At 41.0% G+C, this 18,489-nt stretch overlaps 1 protein-coding gene across 2 annotated transcripts in view; it reads right to left on the reverse strand.

Moving 5' to 3' along the window:
• IMPG1 (interphotoreceptor matrix proteoglycan 1) overlaps positions 1 to 18,489 on the reverse strand; it is a 161,307-nt gene that overhangs the window by 22,396 nt on the left and 120,422 nt on the right. For both annotated transcript variants that reach the window (XM_009242015.4, XM_002817076.5), the window contains 2 exons: positions 7,428 to 7,960; positions 4,181 to 4,400 (listed from right to left, as the gene is read on the reverse strand). In XM_009242015.4, the coding sequence (XP_009240290.4) occupies positions 4,181 to 4,400; positions 7,428 to 7,960 (753 nt within the window). The remainder of the gene's footprint in view (positions 1 to 4,180; positions 4,401 to 7,427; positions 7,961 to 18,489) is intronic.

The raw sequence follows: 18,489 nt of genomic DNA on the forward strand, positions 1-18,489 counted from the left end.
CTTTGGTGTTGCCATCTCCTCCTCTTCAGCAGCCTCACCCTCCAATGGTAGCCCGTACTGCTGTGTGCCCTGCATGGTTAGTGGTCCCCTCTGAGTCTCATATTAAAAATCTGATCTCCAATGCTGGAAGTGTGGGCCTAATGGGAGGTGCTTGTGTCGTAGGGGCAGATCCTTCACGACATGAGTAGATTAATGTCCTCCCTGGGAGGGAGGGGTGAGTGAGTTCTCACTCTGTGAGCTCCCACCAGCACTGGGTTGTTAAAACGAGCCTGGTATTGCCCTCTCCTCTGCTTCCTCTCTTACTGTGTGATCTCTACACATGCTGGCTCCCCTTTGCCTTTTGCCGTGAGTGGAAACAGCCTCAGGCCCTCACCAGAAGCAGATGCTGGCGCCTGCGGAAAGATGAGCCAACTCTTTTCTTTACAAATTATCCAGCCTCAGGTATTCCTTTATAGCAATACAAACAGACTAAGACAGCTGGTATTCTGTCTCCCCAGCCCTGAACGTTAGTGGCTGCAGCTGGCTGCTTAGTTCTTGCTATCCCCGGCCGAAGGCTGTCTCATTGACCAGCCTGGAGGGACTAGAGTTCCTTTCATTTATTTCTATTCCTATATTCTCTCTTCTGTTCAGGCTTAACAAAATGAGACTTAAAGAAAACTCAGTGCTCTCTTTATTATGGGAGCATCTCTTAGTGATGGCCAAGCCCACAGGAATTTGTAGGAAGTCTGGCACAAAAGAAACTTGTCCTTAAAAAGTCTTTTGGAATGAAAAAGATGTAGGCTTGATCCTAGCATAGTTCTAAAATGTCCCTTTTCTACTACAGTGCAAATTCCTTTGGGCAGGGATGGATTTTCATGCATTAGCCTGTTATATAGTGGTGGATGAATGCTGTTTTGGATTAAGCATGTAGAAGATGGTCAATGTCCTGATCATCAGTCCAGTGCCCACTTCCTGATTACCTGGGTGAACCCAGCCTTCGCCTTTGGTGAAATATCTAAACCAGAATCCCCAGCTGTGCATGAAGGATCCCACAGAGTCAGTGACTATTCCCTGTGCCCCTCTCTATTCCTTGCCTGCTCCTCCCTGCCTGCTGGTACCTTCCTCCTTTCCCTCACTGTTGACCGGAAGGAAAACCTTTGAGGGCGGTTTAGCACAGTGGCTTCTAGCTATGTATAGCGTAGTATAATTAGGAACCATTTTGGATATTGGATTTACCCATTTGGATTTACATAGATGAATCCATACAGTTCATTGATTATTTTTAACTTTATAAAATCCATATTTGACTTTCTAATTCTGCTGTCCTCGAATACTTTGATTGAACCATCATCATTTGGCTGATGCTTAATGATGTTGTAAGCATCACTTAAGACAAGCATCACTATATCCTAACTGGTGCAACATAGCCAATTTTTGGCAGACCTCTTGCATAGATTTATTATTTTATGAGTTTTCAATGTATGTAAAATTTAGATTTTGTCACTCTCCGGGTATCTGGTAAGGAATAGAGTATGAACTATTAGTTCACTAAGTGCTTAGTGTAACATTCAGTGGCTTTTGCAAAGTATCTCCCTTGTAGTTACCATGAGTGGTCATTCAACATTCAACAGTTTTCATTCAGATTCACTGCTTCTCCTGGCTTTACATGTTAATTTCTTCAAAAGTATTTGAGCTGGTGCAGGCTCAGGGTTGAACTACCTCTGGAAAGCAAGCAAGTAATTTCCCAGGTTGTCCAGCAGGCACTGGCTTTCCCCTACTTTTCCACCACTAACAATAAGAATTGGGCATGTATGCCATAGTTCACTGGGTAGGCTGGAGGCATTCTTAGGTAGCTCAGCATAAATGTGACCCTGCAGGGAGTGAAACTGATGTTAGCACCATCTCATGCTTACCACCTTTGGCTTCTTGGAAGAAAAGCTGCATAGCAGAACTATTCACAAGAAATTCGTGAAAATAATTTCAGTTCCACCCCCTCCACAAATACCTTGTCATGCTCCTTTTTATTGTTTTTGCTGGTACCTTAAGCAGGTCACAAATTGATAGTCAAGTTAACTGTGACAATGTTGCAATAGTAACTACTAATGTTTATTAAGTAACTACAATTTGTCAAGTGCTATGCTAAGTATTGTAAATATTCTTTCAGTTAGTCCTCATAAATGTTACTATCTCCATTTTCTTTTCTTCTCTTTTCTTTTTCTTTCTTTCTTTTTTTTTTTTTTGAGAGGAGTCTCGCTCTGTCACCCAGGCTGGAGTGCAGTGGGGGCAATCTCAGCTCACTGCAACCTCTGCCTTCTGGGTTCAAGCGATTCTCCTGCATCAGCCTCCCGAATAGGTGGGATTACAGGCACCCACCACCATGCCAGGCTAATTTTTGTATTTTTAGTAGAGACAGGGTTTTGTTATTTTGGCCAGGCTGATCTCAAACTCCTGACCTCAAGTGATCCACCTGCCTTGGCCACCCAAAGTGCTGGGATTATGGGTGTGAGCCACCACACCTGGCCAAAATTTCTCCATTTTCCATTTGCAGAAATTGAGTGCTGCAGTTAGCACACAAGATTCAACATTTAGGGCTGGGGATCCCCAAGACCATCACTATGCTGTGCTTGCTTCCAATATCAACAGTGTCCCTTATACAGCCCTGGCAGTGCACTAACAGCTTCCCACCCTCTTTCTAAAGCACTACTTAAGTGGCATCTACATTGAGAAGCTGCTCCCCACAGCCGCACACCTGGGTTATCCCTTGCCTCAACTCACAAGAAGACGTTGACCTTCTTGAGCTGGTGGATGGTTCCCTAAGTAAGCTGTCAGCTCCCTGAGGGAGGAAGGAAGGCAGGGGATTGTGCTATGACTTCTTCAATGCTTTCCAAGTTCTCCCCATATACTTCCTGCTAGCTTAATCAATTGGCTGAAGAAATTAGCCTCCTGATCCTAACTGGCAAAGACCCCTGGTTCCTTCTCAGTTCTGAAGTAGTTTTCTGGGGAAGAGGCAGTGTCTTACTGGCATTTAGGAGGTGTTTGATTCATTAGGGGATCCACAGGGCTTACTTAGCTGCTCCTGTTTGGAGGTAAGTGCTCCAAGGCTCAGTGCCTACAGGCGGTCTCTCTTTTTAAGGATTCTGTTTACTAAGGTACTGAGGCAATTTGCTTAAAGTTGCTCAAAGCCTTGCTCTATCAAATATAAATGTCTCCCGCTGAGCCTTTTTGGTTTGCATTTTGCCCACGGCCTCTTCCTTCTGCTTTCATTGTTAGTCCACAGAGAGCCAGAGAGGGTGTTAAAGATTCACTCCACTAATTCATAGCCAATTAGGAAGCTTTGTTTTGAATTTGACTGGGAGGTAGCTTTGGCAGAAATCAGGAGTCCTCCCTGCCTTGCACTCCAGGGAATAAAGGACTTCTTTCAATCGGTTAGAAAACAGAATTTTGAAACTAATGGTAAAAACAGTTCCCAATTTGGTCACAGCTGGTTACAATGGTGCACACACTTTGCTTTATTATCAGAGCAAATGTTTGCTTTCTGTTATTTGGCTTTGGGCTAAGCTCCCATGTCTTTAAAAGTTTTCTCCTTGTCTAACTCTTTGCTTTAATCCTCACATGGAAGCTGATCTGTAGTATACAACCAAAATGCAAATTTATTTTTGTCTTTTTATTTGGTGATGGCGAAGTGACTTTCTCCAAGTTTGAATCTCTATCTAATGATTATTTTTCTTTCCTTAGAATGCTGTCTCTGATCCTGAATTACATGATGAAGTAGCTATTCTGATAATGAACAGTGATTGAAAGATTGCTTAGGTAGGAAGCCCCGAGGTTGTTGCAGAGCACTGAGAAAGTGCTTTTGACTTCTAGCAGAATGTAAATTAGCTTGGCTGTGGGCTACATTAAAAAAAATATCTTAAACACAGCAAAAGTTTTGTTCTGATTAAACTTAAAATTAAAGCTCTCAGATTGTGCAACAAGAAGTGTGCTTGTTCATTGCTTTTTGATACAGGAAAATGTTAACTTGCATGTCTTTGGACTCTACTTTTCTAATGATGTGCTCCATAGCTTCCAAAAGGTTATTTCATCTGGTGTCATTTCAGTTTGATTTTTGTGGCCTCAAGATTGAAATGTGTGCTTAAAAACACAACAAAATAAAAAAAATGAACAAAACATCTCTACCACTTTCTGGGTTGGATTCTTTTACCTGGTTCAATGTTGAGAGAGTAGCTGTCTATTTCCAGATGGAGTTGTTGGGCTGCAGCAGAACGAAAATCCTCCAAGACCCCATGCACGGCCTTGGTGAGGTTATACGGCACTGACTTAGCAAACTTCATTTTGCTATTCACAATCACACTCCCGTTTCTGAAGTTAAGTATTTCAAGTTGCTTAAATCCTGTAAGATTGGATCGTAGATATGGAACCAGCTGCAAAATAAAAGATGGTTTCCTCTTAACTGTGTTCTAAGTGCTCAGCTGCTGCTAATTCCACTTACACTCACTTTTCATTAACTGAGACATATATTTTAGTTCCTTTTTATTATTTTGATTTTTGTTTTGGATTTAATGTGAGACCAAAACACCACTACTTAATGGTTGATTTGCAGTGATTAGTTCCATATTTCCACCTTTCTATCTGTGTATTGAGATGGATGGCTGTGATTTTTTTCATGGTGAATTGTGAGAACAGATGATTTTTAAAAACCTGAGCCAATGCTGTTAGCAAAGCAGGAATGCCAAGTTCAATTATTGAAAAAAAAAAAAAAACCAAGTAAATAAAAGCATGTTCCAAACTGAGCCCAGGAGCAGACTGACCTGTGTCTATGTAAATGGGACATCTATTTGGATGCATCCAATTTGAAATGACCTATTAAAATAAACAACAGCTTAAACATCAGCATGTCTCTCTACGCAGTAAACGCTTCCCAGCCAACACAAATGTGGTGTAGTGGAAACAGCAGGAAACTGGCAGTTAGGAGACTTGGGTGCCAGTCCTAGAACAGTCCCTAACTAGCCATGTGACCTTCATCAAGTTCTGTAACCACTGTGTTGTACCTCAGTGCCCTTATCTGAATTGTGAGGAAGAACAAAAAGTGGTTCCCTAGCGAGCCCTTTCCAAACTATCATAATCTCAACAGTATGCCCCATGGCACTGTGTTTCAGGTTCCCACATCTGCCTCCTGTGAGCCACGCCATCCTAGAGATCGTTTTTCAGAAATGTTTGAAACTCAGTGATGTTCACCTTGTCCTTGGCTCTGAAAGTGAGCCCCCTCATTCATGAATCGTACTATGAACCCAGAAAGCACAGAGATGCAAGCGCCAACCTCCTAGGCATGACCCACACCTCCTTTTTATTTGCCTTTGTCCCCACCCCACCACAATTTTGACTCTGACCCAGTCCCACATTCTGTTACTTCCCTCACAAGGTTTTTGTGTGAGTAAAATGAAATTTTAAACAAACTGTGGTACTTCCCTTTTCAAGTTACTGTCCCCTGATGAGGACAGAACTTACTTGACTAGCCTCATTCTTGGTGTCTTAGCATTGCTTTGGCCTGGGGTAGAGATTTCTTGTCTTCACTTACTGTGCAGATAGCTAGGTGCCACTTCTCCCAAATCCATTTTCCTATTTCTCATAGAAAGAGGCTGCTGATCTAGAAAGCACATTTTCCTGCCTCCCTTGCGGCAACGATGGCCATGTGACTAGTTCCCACTAATATGGTGTGGGCAACTTTGGTGTCTTTTGCTTAGGAGAAAATTGCTTTCCCTCAGCTTCCTCTCTGCTTCTCACAAGTGGAAACAGGGATGTACCAATGACCCAGCTTTGACCATGTGAATGAGGAAGTGCCTGTGGTGTTGGCAGAGCTACAGGATGGAAGAAGTGTGGGTCCCTGAATGACATTGTAGAGCTAAGCTGTCCTACCCGTCAAGTGAAAGAGAAATAAACTTGTATTGAATGAAAGTCACTATATTCTTACCTCTTCATTATGGCAGCTTAGCATGAACCCTAATTAACATACCATGGTTAGTTTGTCAGAGGCAGGTGAACCAGCACAACTCCATCTTGAATAGGAGCTGGGTAAAATGAGGCTGAAACCTACTGGGCTGCATTCCCAGACAGTTAAGTCACGGGATGAGAAAGGAAGTCAGCACAAGACACAGGTCATAAAGACTTTGCTGATAAAAGAAGTTGCAGTGAAGAAGCTGGCTAAATCCTACCAAAACCAAGATGGCCATGAGACTGACCTCTGGTTATCCTCACTACTACACTCCCATCAGCACCATGACAGTTTAAAAATGCCATGGCAATGTCAGGAAGTTACCCTATATGGTCTAAAAAGGGGAGGCATGAATAATCCACCCTTTGTTTAGCATAGCATCAAGAAATAACCATAAAAATGGGCAACCAGCAGCCCTCGGGGCTGCTCTGTCTATGGAGTAGCCATTCTTTTATTCCTTTACTTTCTTAATACACTTGCTTTCACTTTGCACAGTGGACTTGCCCTGAATTCTTTCTTATGCGAGATCCAAGAACCCTCTCTTGGGGTCTGGACTAGGACCCCTTCTCTGTAACAGGTTCACTGGGACTCTGTTCCTTGAGACTCTCCCAATATCTACTCACCTCATTATAAATGGTGTGGGGCGGGGAGATAGAACAGATAAAGTCTTGCAAATGTTCACTTGAGAAATTGGGTTTCATGTGGATTTTAATTTGTGTAATAATTTAACTTATATGAAGTATAAAATTTTTTATTATTGTCAGGCATTCTGCCATCTGTGTGATATGTACAATTTATTTTAATTAGCCATGAATGTGTAGAGGTATTACATAGTTCAACATTTCTTATTGTATATGTATTTCTTATTGTATATGTAGAAACAAAATAAACATGTGAGTTTGGGAGTATCTTATTATCAAAGATATATGTCATAGTAATTATCTTTTCATTTTCTTTGTTAGGCACAAGGAATGATAAACTACTTAGTCATTTTTTAGGTTTACAAGAACTTAAGGGGAGCTAAGAAAGGAACCCTTACTCCTGAACTCTTAGCCTCATCTGTGCTGGACCATTCTAACTTTGTACCCTTTCATGAGATTGATATAATTTAGCAAATGTTCACTCTATTTGTAGATTCCATGTTCAGTGCTTGAGTGTTATGTATTATTCCTGCATTAACTAAGTTAGGAAGAATTATAATGAAAAGAGTTTAAGAATAAATTTGTTCCCCCAAGGTTGGGTGGCGGTGTCTTCCCATTTGTCTACCACAGAACTCACTTCCCCAGTTGGACCCGAATTCATCTCAAAATTCTAGTTGAATGTCTTCAGCAACAGCTGTCTTGGCGGTTTGTTTCTACTAACACTCATTGCTCAAGACAGCCAATAATTATATTATAAAATAACAACAGCAAAGAAAGAAGAGACAGAGAATTGGGAATTGTGAGCAGTGCCCACTCACCAGCTGTGTGAATTGTTGCTCCAGAGCTCGGTACTCCAGAGAGCTCTTGTTGAACAGGTCGTTGGAGAAGGCCATGTTAGCAACACGCAGACTGAAGAACACTACCAGCTCTCGGCCCTTGGGGGCAGTGGTCATAGAACTAGTGGTGATATACTGTAAAGCTGAGACAGGAGTGGTATCCTCCAAGAAATGATCCAGGACAGAAACATATTCGCTGAGTTCTGGTACCTCAGATGGGGCAGGAGTGTCAGACAGATCCATTTCATCTAGGTCTCTGACCATATCTTCGCCGCCTGCACTTGACCTACTGTCATCTGAAGATGCAGGTGGATGTGAAATTCCCAGAGCCAGTTGGCTGATTGCAGAATAATCACTGGTGGGGATGGTGAGCCCTGGTACTAGCACTGTCCGGTCAGTGGCCATTATATCTGTGGTGCCTTGATCAGTCAGAGAGAAGATGCTTGATGCCGTAAAGAAAGGTGGAGTTTCTGATAGGGAGGTAGAGGCCATAGCAGGTGGAGACCAAGAAGTGTCTGTGGAGGAAGTACAATTTCATTATTGAAATCAATTTCATTATGTCCAAGTATTCCCCAAAGAATAGAAGGTGAAAAAAAGAAAATCCAGAATTAAGCTTGAGAAAATACATAGCATTTGTGTAGATCATTTCAATAGTCATTATCTTTAAAGAAGAGAAATTGGAACAGAAAGGGCAGGCAGCACTATGTCCCAAACTAGGGAGACAAAGAGTGGATCCCTGTACCCATTTTATTCAGGCCCAATAGTTCTTGATATATGAGACTAAAAGAGCACCAGTTAACTAGAATTTCTGGAATTACTGCCTAGTCAGACATGATACACCTGGGAACCAAGGAGTACAAACTGACTAAGTCACCAATTGGTGCCAAACTGCAGCTGGCATTGGAACAGATTTAGATCCCTCATCCCCGTATATAACTCCCAGACAACTAGGTGTGCAGTTTTGGCCCGGAAATTTTATTCACTTTCCAATAATGCAAGTCTGCATTTTTTGCAACTGGATTTTTTTGGTTACAATAATGATGTTTTGGTATTTTTACCACTTAAAATTTAAATTATGCTTTTCCAAAACTGAGTAATCTAATTGAATAGCTTGTCAATTTGCAAAATGATACTAGGAGTAAAAAGGTATTGGTGAACATATAATTTGAATGTTACATTGACCATACAACTTGCTATTTATTAATATTTAAAACCTCTCAATTAGCTGGGTGTAGTAGTACACGCCTGTAATTCCAGCTACTCAGGTGGCTGAGGCCTGAGAATCTCTTGAACTTGGGAGGCAGAGGTAGCAGTGAGCCAAGATCACGCCACTGCATTCCAGCCTGGGTGACAGAGTGAGACTCTGTCTCAAAATAATAAGAATAATAATAAAATAAACTATAAAACCTTTACCACAGTTACATTATTATACTCTGACAATTTCTACCACCATTTTGCATTGCTATCTTGGGTAAGTACACATTGAACTACCAAAGTCTACCCCTTTTTTGGTACAAAATGAAAATAAATATTTCTAAACTAAGAAAGTGGTGGAAACTTTCAGATAAACAGATTGTTGAATTATTAAAATATTGCAATAAAACTAAATCCAGAGCCACTGATGATATTTAAGGCATTAAGTGAACAAAACAGGGAGCTTTTTGTGATTTCTTCAGTGGCCTTTTGGCAAATATGCAGGAAAGCTCTGTTGAAATCCAAAAGCTAAGCATGATAAATGGACTGTCTGGATGCAGATATAATCTTTGGACTCTCAGTCAGCTAATTTACTACAGTGAAATTACCAAAACTGAAACTCCAAGTGATAAACAGCTCTGAAAGTTGGAATCATATTAGTTTTATTACTTTCTTAAAATAAAACCTGTCTGTTGGTGAGTTATGCCAGATTTCAGAGAAGCACCCTCTTTTCTCTTACCTGGGGAGGGTATCTGCATGTGTCTCCTCATAATTCACTCAATTGTGAGAAATAATGTTACCTAATATCTAAGATCTCTCTGGAGATACACTTAAGGTTTTATTAAAATCTCCATTGCTATGGGCTGAATGTTTGTGTTCATGCAAAACTTGTATGTTCAGGCTCTAATCCCCAATGTGATGATATTTGGACATGGGTCTCTGGGAGGTAATTAGGTCACGAGGGTGGAGTCCCCATGAATGGAATTAGCAGTCTTGTAAGAAGAGACTCAAGAGAGCTGATCTCGCTTTCTGCCATGTGAGAATATAGCAAGAAGGCAACAAACTCCAAACCAGGAGGAGAGCCCTTGTCAGGAATAAAATCTGCAAGCACCTTGATCTGGCATTTCTTGGTCATGAGAACCATGAGAAATAAATTTCTATTGTTTAAGACATCCAGTCTATGATATTTCATTATGGAAGTCTGAGTTGACTAAAATATCCACAAACAGATCTGGGATGATAAATTGAAAGGATTTCATTTGACTTTTTTTGTGCCATGGGAAATGCATTTGAATCTGTGTTCTTATGATGTGATCTCTGCTTCTGCAGGTGATAAGAGTTGGCAAGAAGCGCAATAATAGATGTCTTCATTTTGCTCTTTTGCCAGCATTTCATTACTCACACCTTTCTTACTACGTAGACTTTAACCTGTTTAAAATAGGCTTCTGCATTATGTCATCAATCAACAAAAATAAATTTCTGGCCATTTCCCTTTGTGACATCTTTTTTAATTTTATACTTTAAGTTCCAGGATACATGGGCAGAACATGTAGGTGTGTTACATAGGTATACACGTGCCATGGTGGTTTGCTGCACCCATCAACACATCATCTACATTGGGTATTTCTCCTAATGTTATCCCTCCTCTACCCCTCCCCTACCGTGCGACAGGTGTGTGATGTTCCCCTCCCCGTGTCCATGTGTTCTCATTGTTCAACTCCCACTTATGAGTGAGAACATGTGGTGTTTGGGTTGCTGTTCCTGTGTTAGTTTGCTGAGAATGATGGCTTCCAGCTTCATCTATGTCCCGGCAAAGGACATGAACTCATCCTTTTTTTCCCTTTTTATTATTTATTTATATTTTTATTATACTTTAAGTTCTGGGATACACGTGCAGAACATGCCGGTTTGTTACATAAGTATAACTGTGCCATGGTGGTTTGCCGCACCCATCAACCTGTCATCTACATTAGGTATTTCTCCTAATGCTATTCCTCCCCTAGTCCCCCACCGCATGACAGGCCCTGGTGTGTGATGTTCCCCTCCCTGTGTCCATGTGTTCTCATTGTTCATCTCCTATTTACGAGTGAGAACATGCGGTGTTTGGTTTTCTGTTCTTGTGTTAGTTTGCTGAGAATGATGGTTTCCAGCTTCATCCATGATCTTGCAAAGGACATGAACTCATCCTTTGTTATGGCTGCATAACAGCATGGTATATATGTGCTACATTTTCTTTATCCAGTCTATCATTGATGGGCATCAGAGTTGGTTTCAAGTCTTTGCTATTGTGAACATTGCCACAATAAATATACCTGTGCACATGTCTTTATAGTAGAATAATTTATAGTCCTTTGGGTATATACCCAGTAATGGGATTGCTGGGAAAAATGTTATTTCTGATTCTAGATCCTTGAGGAATTGCCAAACTGTCTTCCACAATGGTTGAACTAATTTACACTCCCACCAATAGTGTAAAAGTGTTCCTATTTCTCCACATCCTCTGCAGCATCTGTTGTTTCCTGACTTTTTAATGATCGTCATTCTAACTGGTGTGAGATGGTATCTCATTGTGGTTTTGATCTGCATTTCTCTAATAACCAGTGACGATGAGCTTTTTTTCGTGTTTGTTGGCCGCATAAATGTCTCCTTTTCAGAAGTGTCTGTTCACATCCTTTGCCCACTTTTTGATGGGGTTGTTTGTTTTTTCCTTGTAAATTTATTTAAGTTTCTTGTAGATTCTTGATATTAGTCCTTTGTCAGATGGATAGATTGCCAAAATTTTTTCTCAATCTGTAGGTTGCCTGTTGACTCTGATGATAATTTCTTTTGCTGTGCAGAAGCTCCTTAGTTTAATTGGATCCCATTTATCAATTTTGGCTTTTGTTGCGATTGCTTGTGGTGATTTAGTCATGAAGTCTTTGCCCATGCCTATGTCCTGAATGGTATTGCCTAGGTTTTCTTCTAGGGTTTTTATGGTTTTAGTTCTTATATTTACATCTGTAATCCATTGTGAGTTAATTTTTGTATAAGGTATAAAAAGGGGTCCAGTTTCAGTCTTCTGCATATGGCTACCCAGTTTTCCCAACAGCATTTATTAAATAGGGAATCATTTCCCCATTGCTTGCTTTTGTCAAGTTTGTCAAAGATCAGATGATTGTAGATGTGTGGCATTATTTCTGAGGCCTCTGTTCTGTTTTATTGGTCTATATATCTGTTTTGGAACCAGTGCCATCCTGTTTTTGTTACTGTAGGCTTGTAGTATAGTTTGAAGTCAGGTAGCATGATGCTTCCAGCTTTGTTCTTTTTACTTAGGATTATCTTGGCCATACAGGCTCTTTTTTGGTTCCATATGAAATTTAAAGTGTTTTTTTCTAATTCTGTGAAGAAAGTCAATAGTAGCTTTATGGAGATAGCATTTAATCTATAAATTACTTTGGGCAGTATGGCCATTTTCAAGACCTTGATTCTTCCTATCCATGAGAATGGAATATTTTTCCATTTGTTTGTATCCTCTCTTATTTCCTTGAGCAGTGGTTTATAGTTCACCTTGAAGAGGTCCTCCACATCCTTTGTAAATTGTATTCCTAGGTATTTTATTCTCTTTGTAGCAGTTGTGAATGGGAGTTCACTCATGCTTTGGCTCTCTGTTTGTCTATTATTGGTGTATAGAAATGCTTGTGATTTTTGCACATTGATTTTGTATCCTGAGACTTATCAGCTTAAGGAGATTTTGGGCTGGGACGATGGGGTTTTCTAAATATATAATCATGTTATCTGCAAACAGAGGCAATTGGACTTCCTGTCTTCCTATTTGAAAACGCTTTATTTTTTTTCTCTTGCCTGATTGCCCTGGCTAGAACTTCCAACACTGTGTTGAATAGGAATGGTGAGAGAGGGCATCCTTATCTTGTGCCCATTTTCAAAGGGAATGCTTCCATCTTTGGCCATTCAGTATGATATTGGCTGTGGGTTTGTCATTAATAGCTCTTATTATTTTGAGATAGGTTCCATTAATACCTAGTTTATTGAGAGTTTTTAGCATGAAGGGCTGTTGAATTTTATCAAAGGCATTTTCTGCAGCTATTGAGATAATCATGTAGCTTTTGTCATTGGTTCTGTTTATGTGATGGAATATGTTTATTGATTTGCATATGTTGAACCAGCCTTGCATCCCAGGGATGGAGCTGACTTGATCGTGGTGGATGAGCTTTTTGATGGGCTGCTGGATTCAGTTTGCCAGTATTTTATTGAGGATTTTTGCATCAATGTTCATCAGGGATATTGGCTTGAAATTTTTTTTTTTGTGTCTCTGCCAGGTTTTGATATCAGGATGATGCTAGCCTCATAAAATGAATTAGGGAGGATTCCCTCTTTTTCTATTGATTGGAATAGTTTCAGAAGGAATTGTACCAGCTCCTCTTTGTACCTCTGGTAGAATTTGATTGTGAATCCATCTGGTCCTGGGCTTTTTTTGTTGGTAGGCCATTAATTACTGCCTCAATTTCAGAACTTGTTATTGGTCTATTCAAGGATTCAACTTCTTTCTGGTTTAGTCTTGGGAGGGTGTATGTGTCCAGGAATTTATCCATTTTGTCTAGATTTTCTACTTTATTTGCATAGAGGTGTTTACAGTATGCTCTGATTGTAGTTTGTATTTCTGTGTGAACAGTGATGATATCCCCTTTAGCATTTTTTACTGTGTCTATTTGATTCTTTTCTCTTTCTTCTTTAGTAGTCTGGTTAGCGGTCTAGTTTGTTAATCTTTTCAAAAAACCAGCTCCTGTATTCATTGATTTTTTGAAGTGTTTTTCATGTCTCTATCTTCTTCACTTCTGCTCTGATTTTAGTTATTTCTTGTTTTCTGCTAGCTTTTGAGTTTGTTTGCTCTTGCTTCTCTAATTCTTGTAATTGTGATGTTAGGGTGTCAATTTTAGATCTTTCCCACTTTCTTTGGTGGGCATTTAGTGGTATAAATTTCCCTGGAAACACTGCTTTACCTGCATCCCAGAGATTCTGGTACATTGTGTCTTTGTTCTCATTGGTTTCAAAGAACTTATTTATTTCTGCCTTAATGTTGTTATTTACCCAGTAGTCATTCAAGGAGCAGGTTGTGCAGTTTCCATGTAGTTGTATCGTTTTGAGTGAGTTTCTTTTTTTTCTTTTTTGAGATGGAGTCTTGCTCCGTCACCCAAGCTGGAGTGCAGTGGCATGATCTCGGCTCACTGCAACCTACGCCTCCCAGGTTCAAGCAATTCTCCTGCCTCAGCCTCCTGAGTAGCTGAGATTATAGGAGCTGGCCACCAAGCCTGGCAAATTTTTGTATTTTTAGTAGAGATGGGGTTTCACCATCTTGGCCAGGCTGGTCTTGAACTCCTGACTTTGTGATCCACTTGCCTCGGCTTCCCAAAGTGCCGGGATTACAGGCATGAGCCACTGTGCCCAGCCGTTGAGTGAGTTTCTTAATCCTGAGTTCTAAGTTGATTGCATTGTGGTCTGAGAGGCTGTTTGTTATGATTTCTGTTTTTTCGCATTTGCTGAGGAGTGTTTTATTTCCAATTATGTGGTCAGTTTTAGAATAAGTGCTATGTGGTGCTGGTAAGAATGTATATTCTGTTGATTTGGGGTGGAGAGTTTTGTAGATGTCTATTAGGTCTGCTTGACCCAGAGCTGAGTTCAAGTCCTGAATATCCTTGTTAATTTTGTCTTGTTGATCTGTCTAATATTGACAGTGGGGTGTTAAAGTGTCCCATTGGAATGGCAGGTCTAAGTCTCTTTGTAGGTCCCTAAGAAACTGCTCTATAAATCTGGTTGCTACTGTAGTATTGGGTGCATACCTATTTAGGATAGTTAGCTCTTCTTATTGCATTGATCCCTTTACCATTATGTAATGCCCTTCTTTGTCTTTTGATATTTGTTGGTTTAAACTCTGTTTTATCAGAGACTAGAATTGCAACCTCTGCTTTTTTTTTTTTGTTTTCCATTTGCTTGGTAAATATTCCCCATCCCTTTATTTTGAGCCTGTGTGTCTTTGCATGTGAAATGGGTCTCCTGAATACAGCACACCAATGGGTCTTGAATATTTGTCAAATATGTCAGTCTCTGTCTTTTAATTGGGGCATTTAGCCTGTTTACATTTAAGGTTAATATTGGTATGTGTGAATTTGATCCTGTCATTATGATGTTAGCTTGCTATTTTGCCCGTTAGTTGATGCAGTTTCTTCATAGTGTCCATGGTCTTTACAATTTGGTATGTTTTTGCAGTGGCTGATACCAGTTGTTCCTTTTCATACTTAGTGCTTTCTTCAGGAGCTTTTGTGAGGAGGCCTGGTGGTGACAAAAGCTCTCAATATTTGCTTGTCTGTAAAGGATTTTATTTCTCCTTCACTTATGAAGCTTAGTTTGGCTGGATATGAAATTCCGGGTTGAAAATTCTTTTAAGAATGTTGAATATTGGTCTTCACTCTCTTCTGGTTTGTAGGGTTTCTGCAGAGAGACCTGCTGTTAATCTGATGGGCTTCCCTTTGTGGGTAACCCGACCTTTCTCTCTGGCTGCCCTTAACATTTTCCCCTTCATTTCAACTTTGGTGAATCTGATGATTATGTGTCTTGGGGTTGCTTTCCTTGAGGAGTATCTTTGTGGTGTTCTCTATATTTCCTGAATTTGAATGTTGACCTGTCTTGCTAGGTTGGGGAAGTTCTCCTGGATAATATCCTGAAGAGCATTTTCCAACTTGGTTCCATTCTCCCCCTGTGTCACTTCCAGGTACACCAATCAAATGTAGGTTTGGTCATTTCACACAGTCCCATATTTCTTGGAGGCTTTGTTCATTCCTTTTCACTCTTTTTTCTCTAATCTTTTATTCATTGAGTTGATCTTCAGTCTCTGACATCCTTTCTTCCGCTTGATTGATTCGCCCATTGACATTGTGTATGCCTCACGAAGTTCTCGTGCTGTTTTTTCCGGCTCCATCAGGTCATTTATGTTCTTCTCTATACTGGTTATTCTAGTTAGCAATTCCTCTAACCTTTTTTCAAGGTTCTTAGCTTCCTTGCATTGGGTTAGAACATGCTCCTTTAGCTCAGAGGAGTTTGTTATTATCCACCTTCTGAAGCCTTCTTGTGTGAATTTGTCAAACTCATTCTCTGTCCAGCTTTGTTTTCTTAGTGATGACAAGTTGTGATCCTTTGGAAGAGAATAGGCGTTCTGATTTTTGGAATTTTCAGCCTTTTTGCGCTGGTTTTTCCTCATCTTTGTGGATTTATCTACCTTTGGTCTTTGATGTTGTGACATTCACATGGGGTTTTTGTGTGGATGTCCTTTTTGTTGTTGTTGATGCTATTCCTTTCTGTTTGTTAGTTTTCCTTTTAACAGGCCTCTCTGCTGCAGGTCTGCTGGAGTTTGCTGGAGGTCCACTGCAGACCCTGATTGCCTGGGTATCACCAGTGGAGGCTCCAGAACAGCAAAGATTGCTGCCTATTTCTTCCTCTGGAAGTTCCATCCCAGAGAGGCACACACCAAATGCCAGCCAGAGCTCTCCTGTATGAGGTGTCTGTCGACCCCTGCTGGGAGGTGTCTCCCAGTCAGGAGGCATGGGGTTCAGGGACCCACTTGAGGAAGGCAGTCTGTCCCTTATCAGAGCTCGAGCGCTGTGCTGGGAGATCCGCTGCTCTCTTCAGAGCCAGCAGGCAGAAACATTGAAGTCTGCTGAAGCTGCATCCACAGCCGCCCCTTCCCCCAGGTGCTCTGTCCTAGGGAGATATGAGTTTGATCTATAAGCCCCTGACTGGGGCTGCTGCCTTACTTTCAGAGCGGCCCTGCCCAGAGAGGAGGAATCTAGAGAGGCAATCTGGCTACAGCAGCTTTGCCAAGCTGCAGTGTGCTCTGCCCATTTTGAACTTCTTTGTGGCTTCCGCTGTGAGGGGAAAACTGCCTACTCATGCCTAAGTAATGGTGGACACCCTTCCCCCAACCAAGCTCAAGTATCCCAGTTCAACTTCAGACTGCTGTGCTGGCAGTGAGGATTTCAAGCCAGTGGATCTTAGCTTGCTGGGCTCCATGGGGGGTTGGATCTGTTGAGATAGACCACTTGGTTCCCTGGCTTCAGCCCCTTTTCTAGGGGAGTGAACAGTTCTGTCTCGCTGGTGTTCCAGGCACCACTTTGGTAAGAAAAACAAACTCTTGCAGCTAGCTCAGTGTCTGCCCAAATGACCGCCCAGTTTTGTGCTTGAAATCCAGGGCCCTGGTGGTGTAGGCACCTGAGGAAATCTCCTGGTCTGTGGGTTGTGAAGACCATGGGAAAAGCATAGTATCTGGGCTGGAATGCACTGTTCCTCACGGCACAGTCCCTCATGGCTTCCCTTTGCTAGAGGTGGTAGTTGCCCAACATCTTGTGCTTCCTGGGTGAGGTGATGCCCCACCCCACCCTGCTTCAACTCACCCTCCATGGGCTGCACCCACTGTCTAACCAGTCCGAATGAGATGAGCTGGGTACCTCAGTTGGAAATTCAGAAATCACCTGCCTTCTGTGTTGATCTTGCTGGGAGCTTCAGACTGGAGCTGTTCCTATTCAGCCATCTTGCCAGCCGAAAAAGAGATGTTTTTTGTGACATTTTAATATTACTCCCTCACATTCACAATAAGCCTAACCAAGTTATTTCATTAATGGAACAATTTGCTATTTAATTATAGGGTTGCTTGATAAAATACAGGATGCTCATTGGAACATACTTTTACTAAAATTATTATTTTTTATCTGAAACTTAAATTTAACTGGACATCTTGTATTTTTCTTTGCTGAGTCCAGCAACCCTATTTAAGTGTGATTTTAAAAGACGTCCTACTCTGTTTTGAGATTGAAGCTACTAAGGTTATAGTCAATTCCTTTGGAAAAAATATTATCCAAACCTTATCACTATTTGTAAGTGTATTTTAAATAATCATGTTTTCATCTAATTCATATGAAAAAATTAGACATAGTAGTGACACAGACCATTCTAACACTGTATTTTTGCACTACAATAGGAAAGTCAAACACTAAAAGCCAAGGCCATTCATTTCACTCTGAACTATGCAAAATGAAAAGATTTAAGATAACTGTTATGCTAGAGTGTGTGTGTGGGTCTGTGAAGGTATGGAGTGTGTTTACGTGTATGTATATGTGGCAGTCCATTATTTCTAAGTCCAGCTGCCAAATGTAGAGTACATAGCTATTGTGGTCACTTTCTAGGTTGGAGGTCTGTCCAAAGGCAAGGCCACAAATGATATGGTCCAACCCAGAGTAGATGAACTCAGGTCTATCTGAAGCCCAAAGTGAGGTAAGTGGGTGGGAGATGCCAGAAGCCCCATTGGTAGCCAGAAGAAGACAAAGCAGAAGATGAACAGTGTGTAAGGAACAAGTACAGATGAAAGGCCATTTTATTATTTATTTATTATTATTATTATTATTATTATACTTCAGGTTTTATGGTACATGTGTGCAATGTGCAGGTAAGTTACATATGTATACATGTGCCATGCTGGTGCGCTGCACCCACTAACTCGTCATCTAGCATTAGGTATATCTCCCATTGCTATCCCTCCCACCTCCCCCTACCCCACAACAGTCCCCGAAGTGTGATGTTCCCCTTCCTGTGTCCATGTGTTCTCATTGTTCAATTCCCACCTATGAGTGAGAATATGCGGTGTTTGGTTTTTTGTTCTTGCGATAGTTTACTGAGAATGATGATTTCCAATTTCATCCATGTCCCTGCAAAGGACATGAACTCATCATTTTTGATGGCTGCATAGTATTCCATGGTGTATATGTGCCACATTTTCTTAATCCAGTCTATCATTGTTGGACATTTGGGT

Source organism: Pongo abelii, chromosome 5 (assembly GCF_028885655.2).
Source record: "Pongo abelii isolate AG06213 chromosome 5, NHGRI_mPonAbe1-v2.0_pri, whole genome shotgun sequence".
Classification (NCBI taxonomy): domain Eukaryota; kingdom Metazoa; phylum Chordata; class Mammalia; order Primates; family Hominidae; genus Pongo; species Pongo abelii.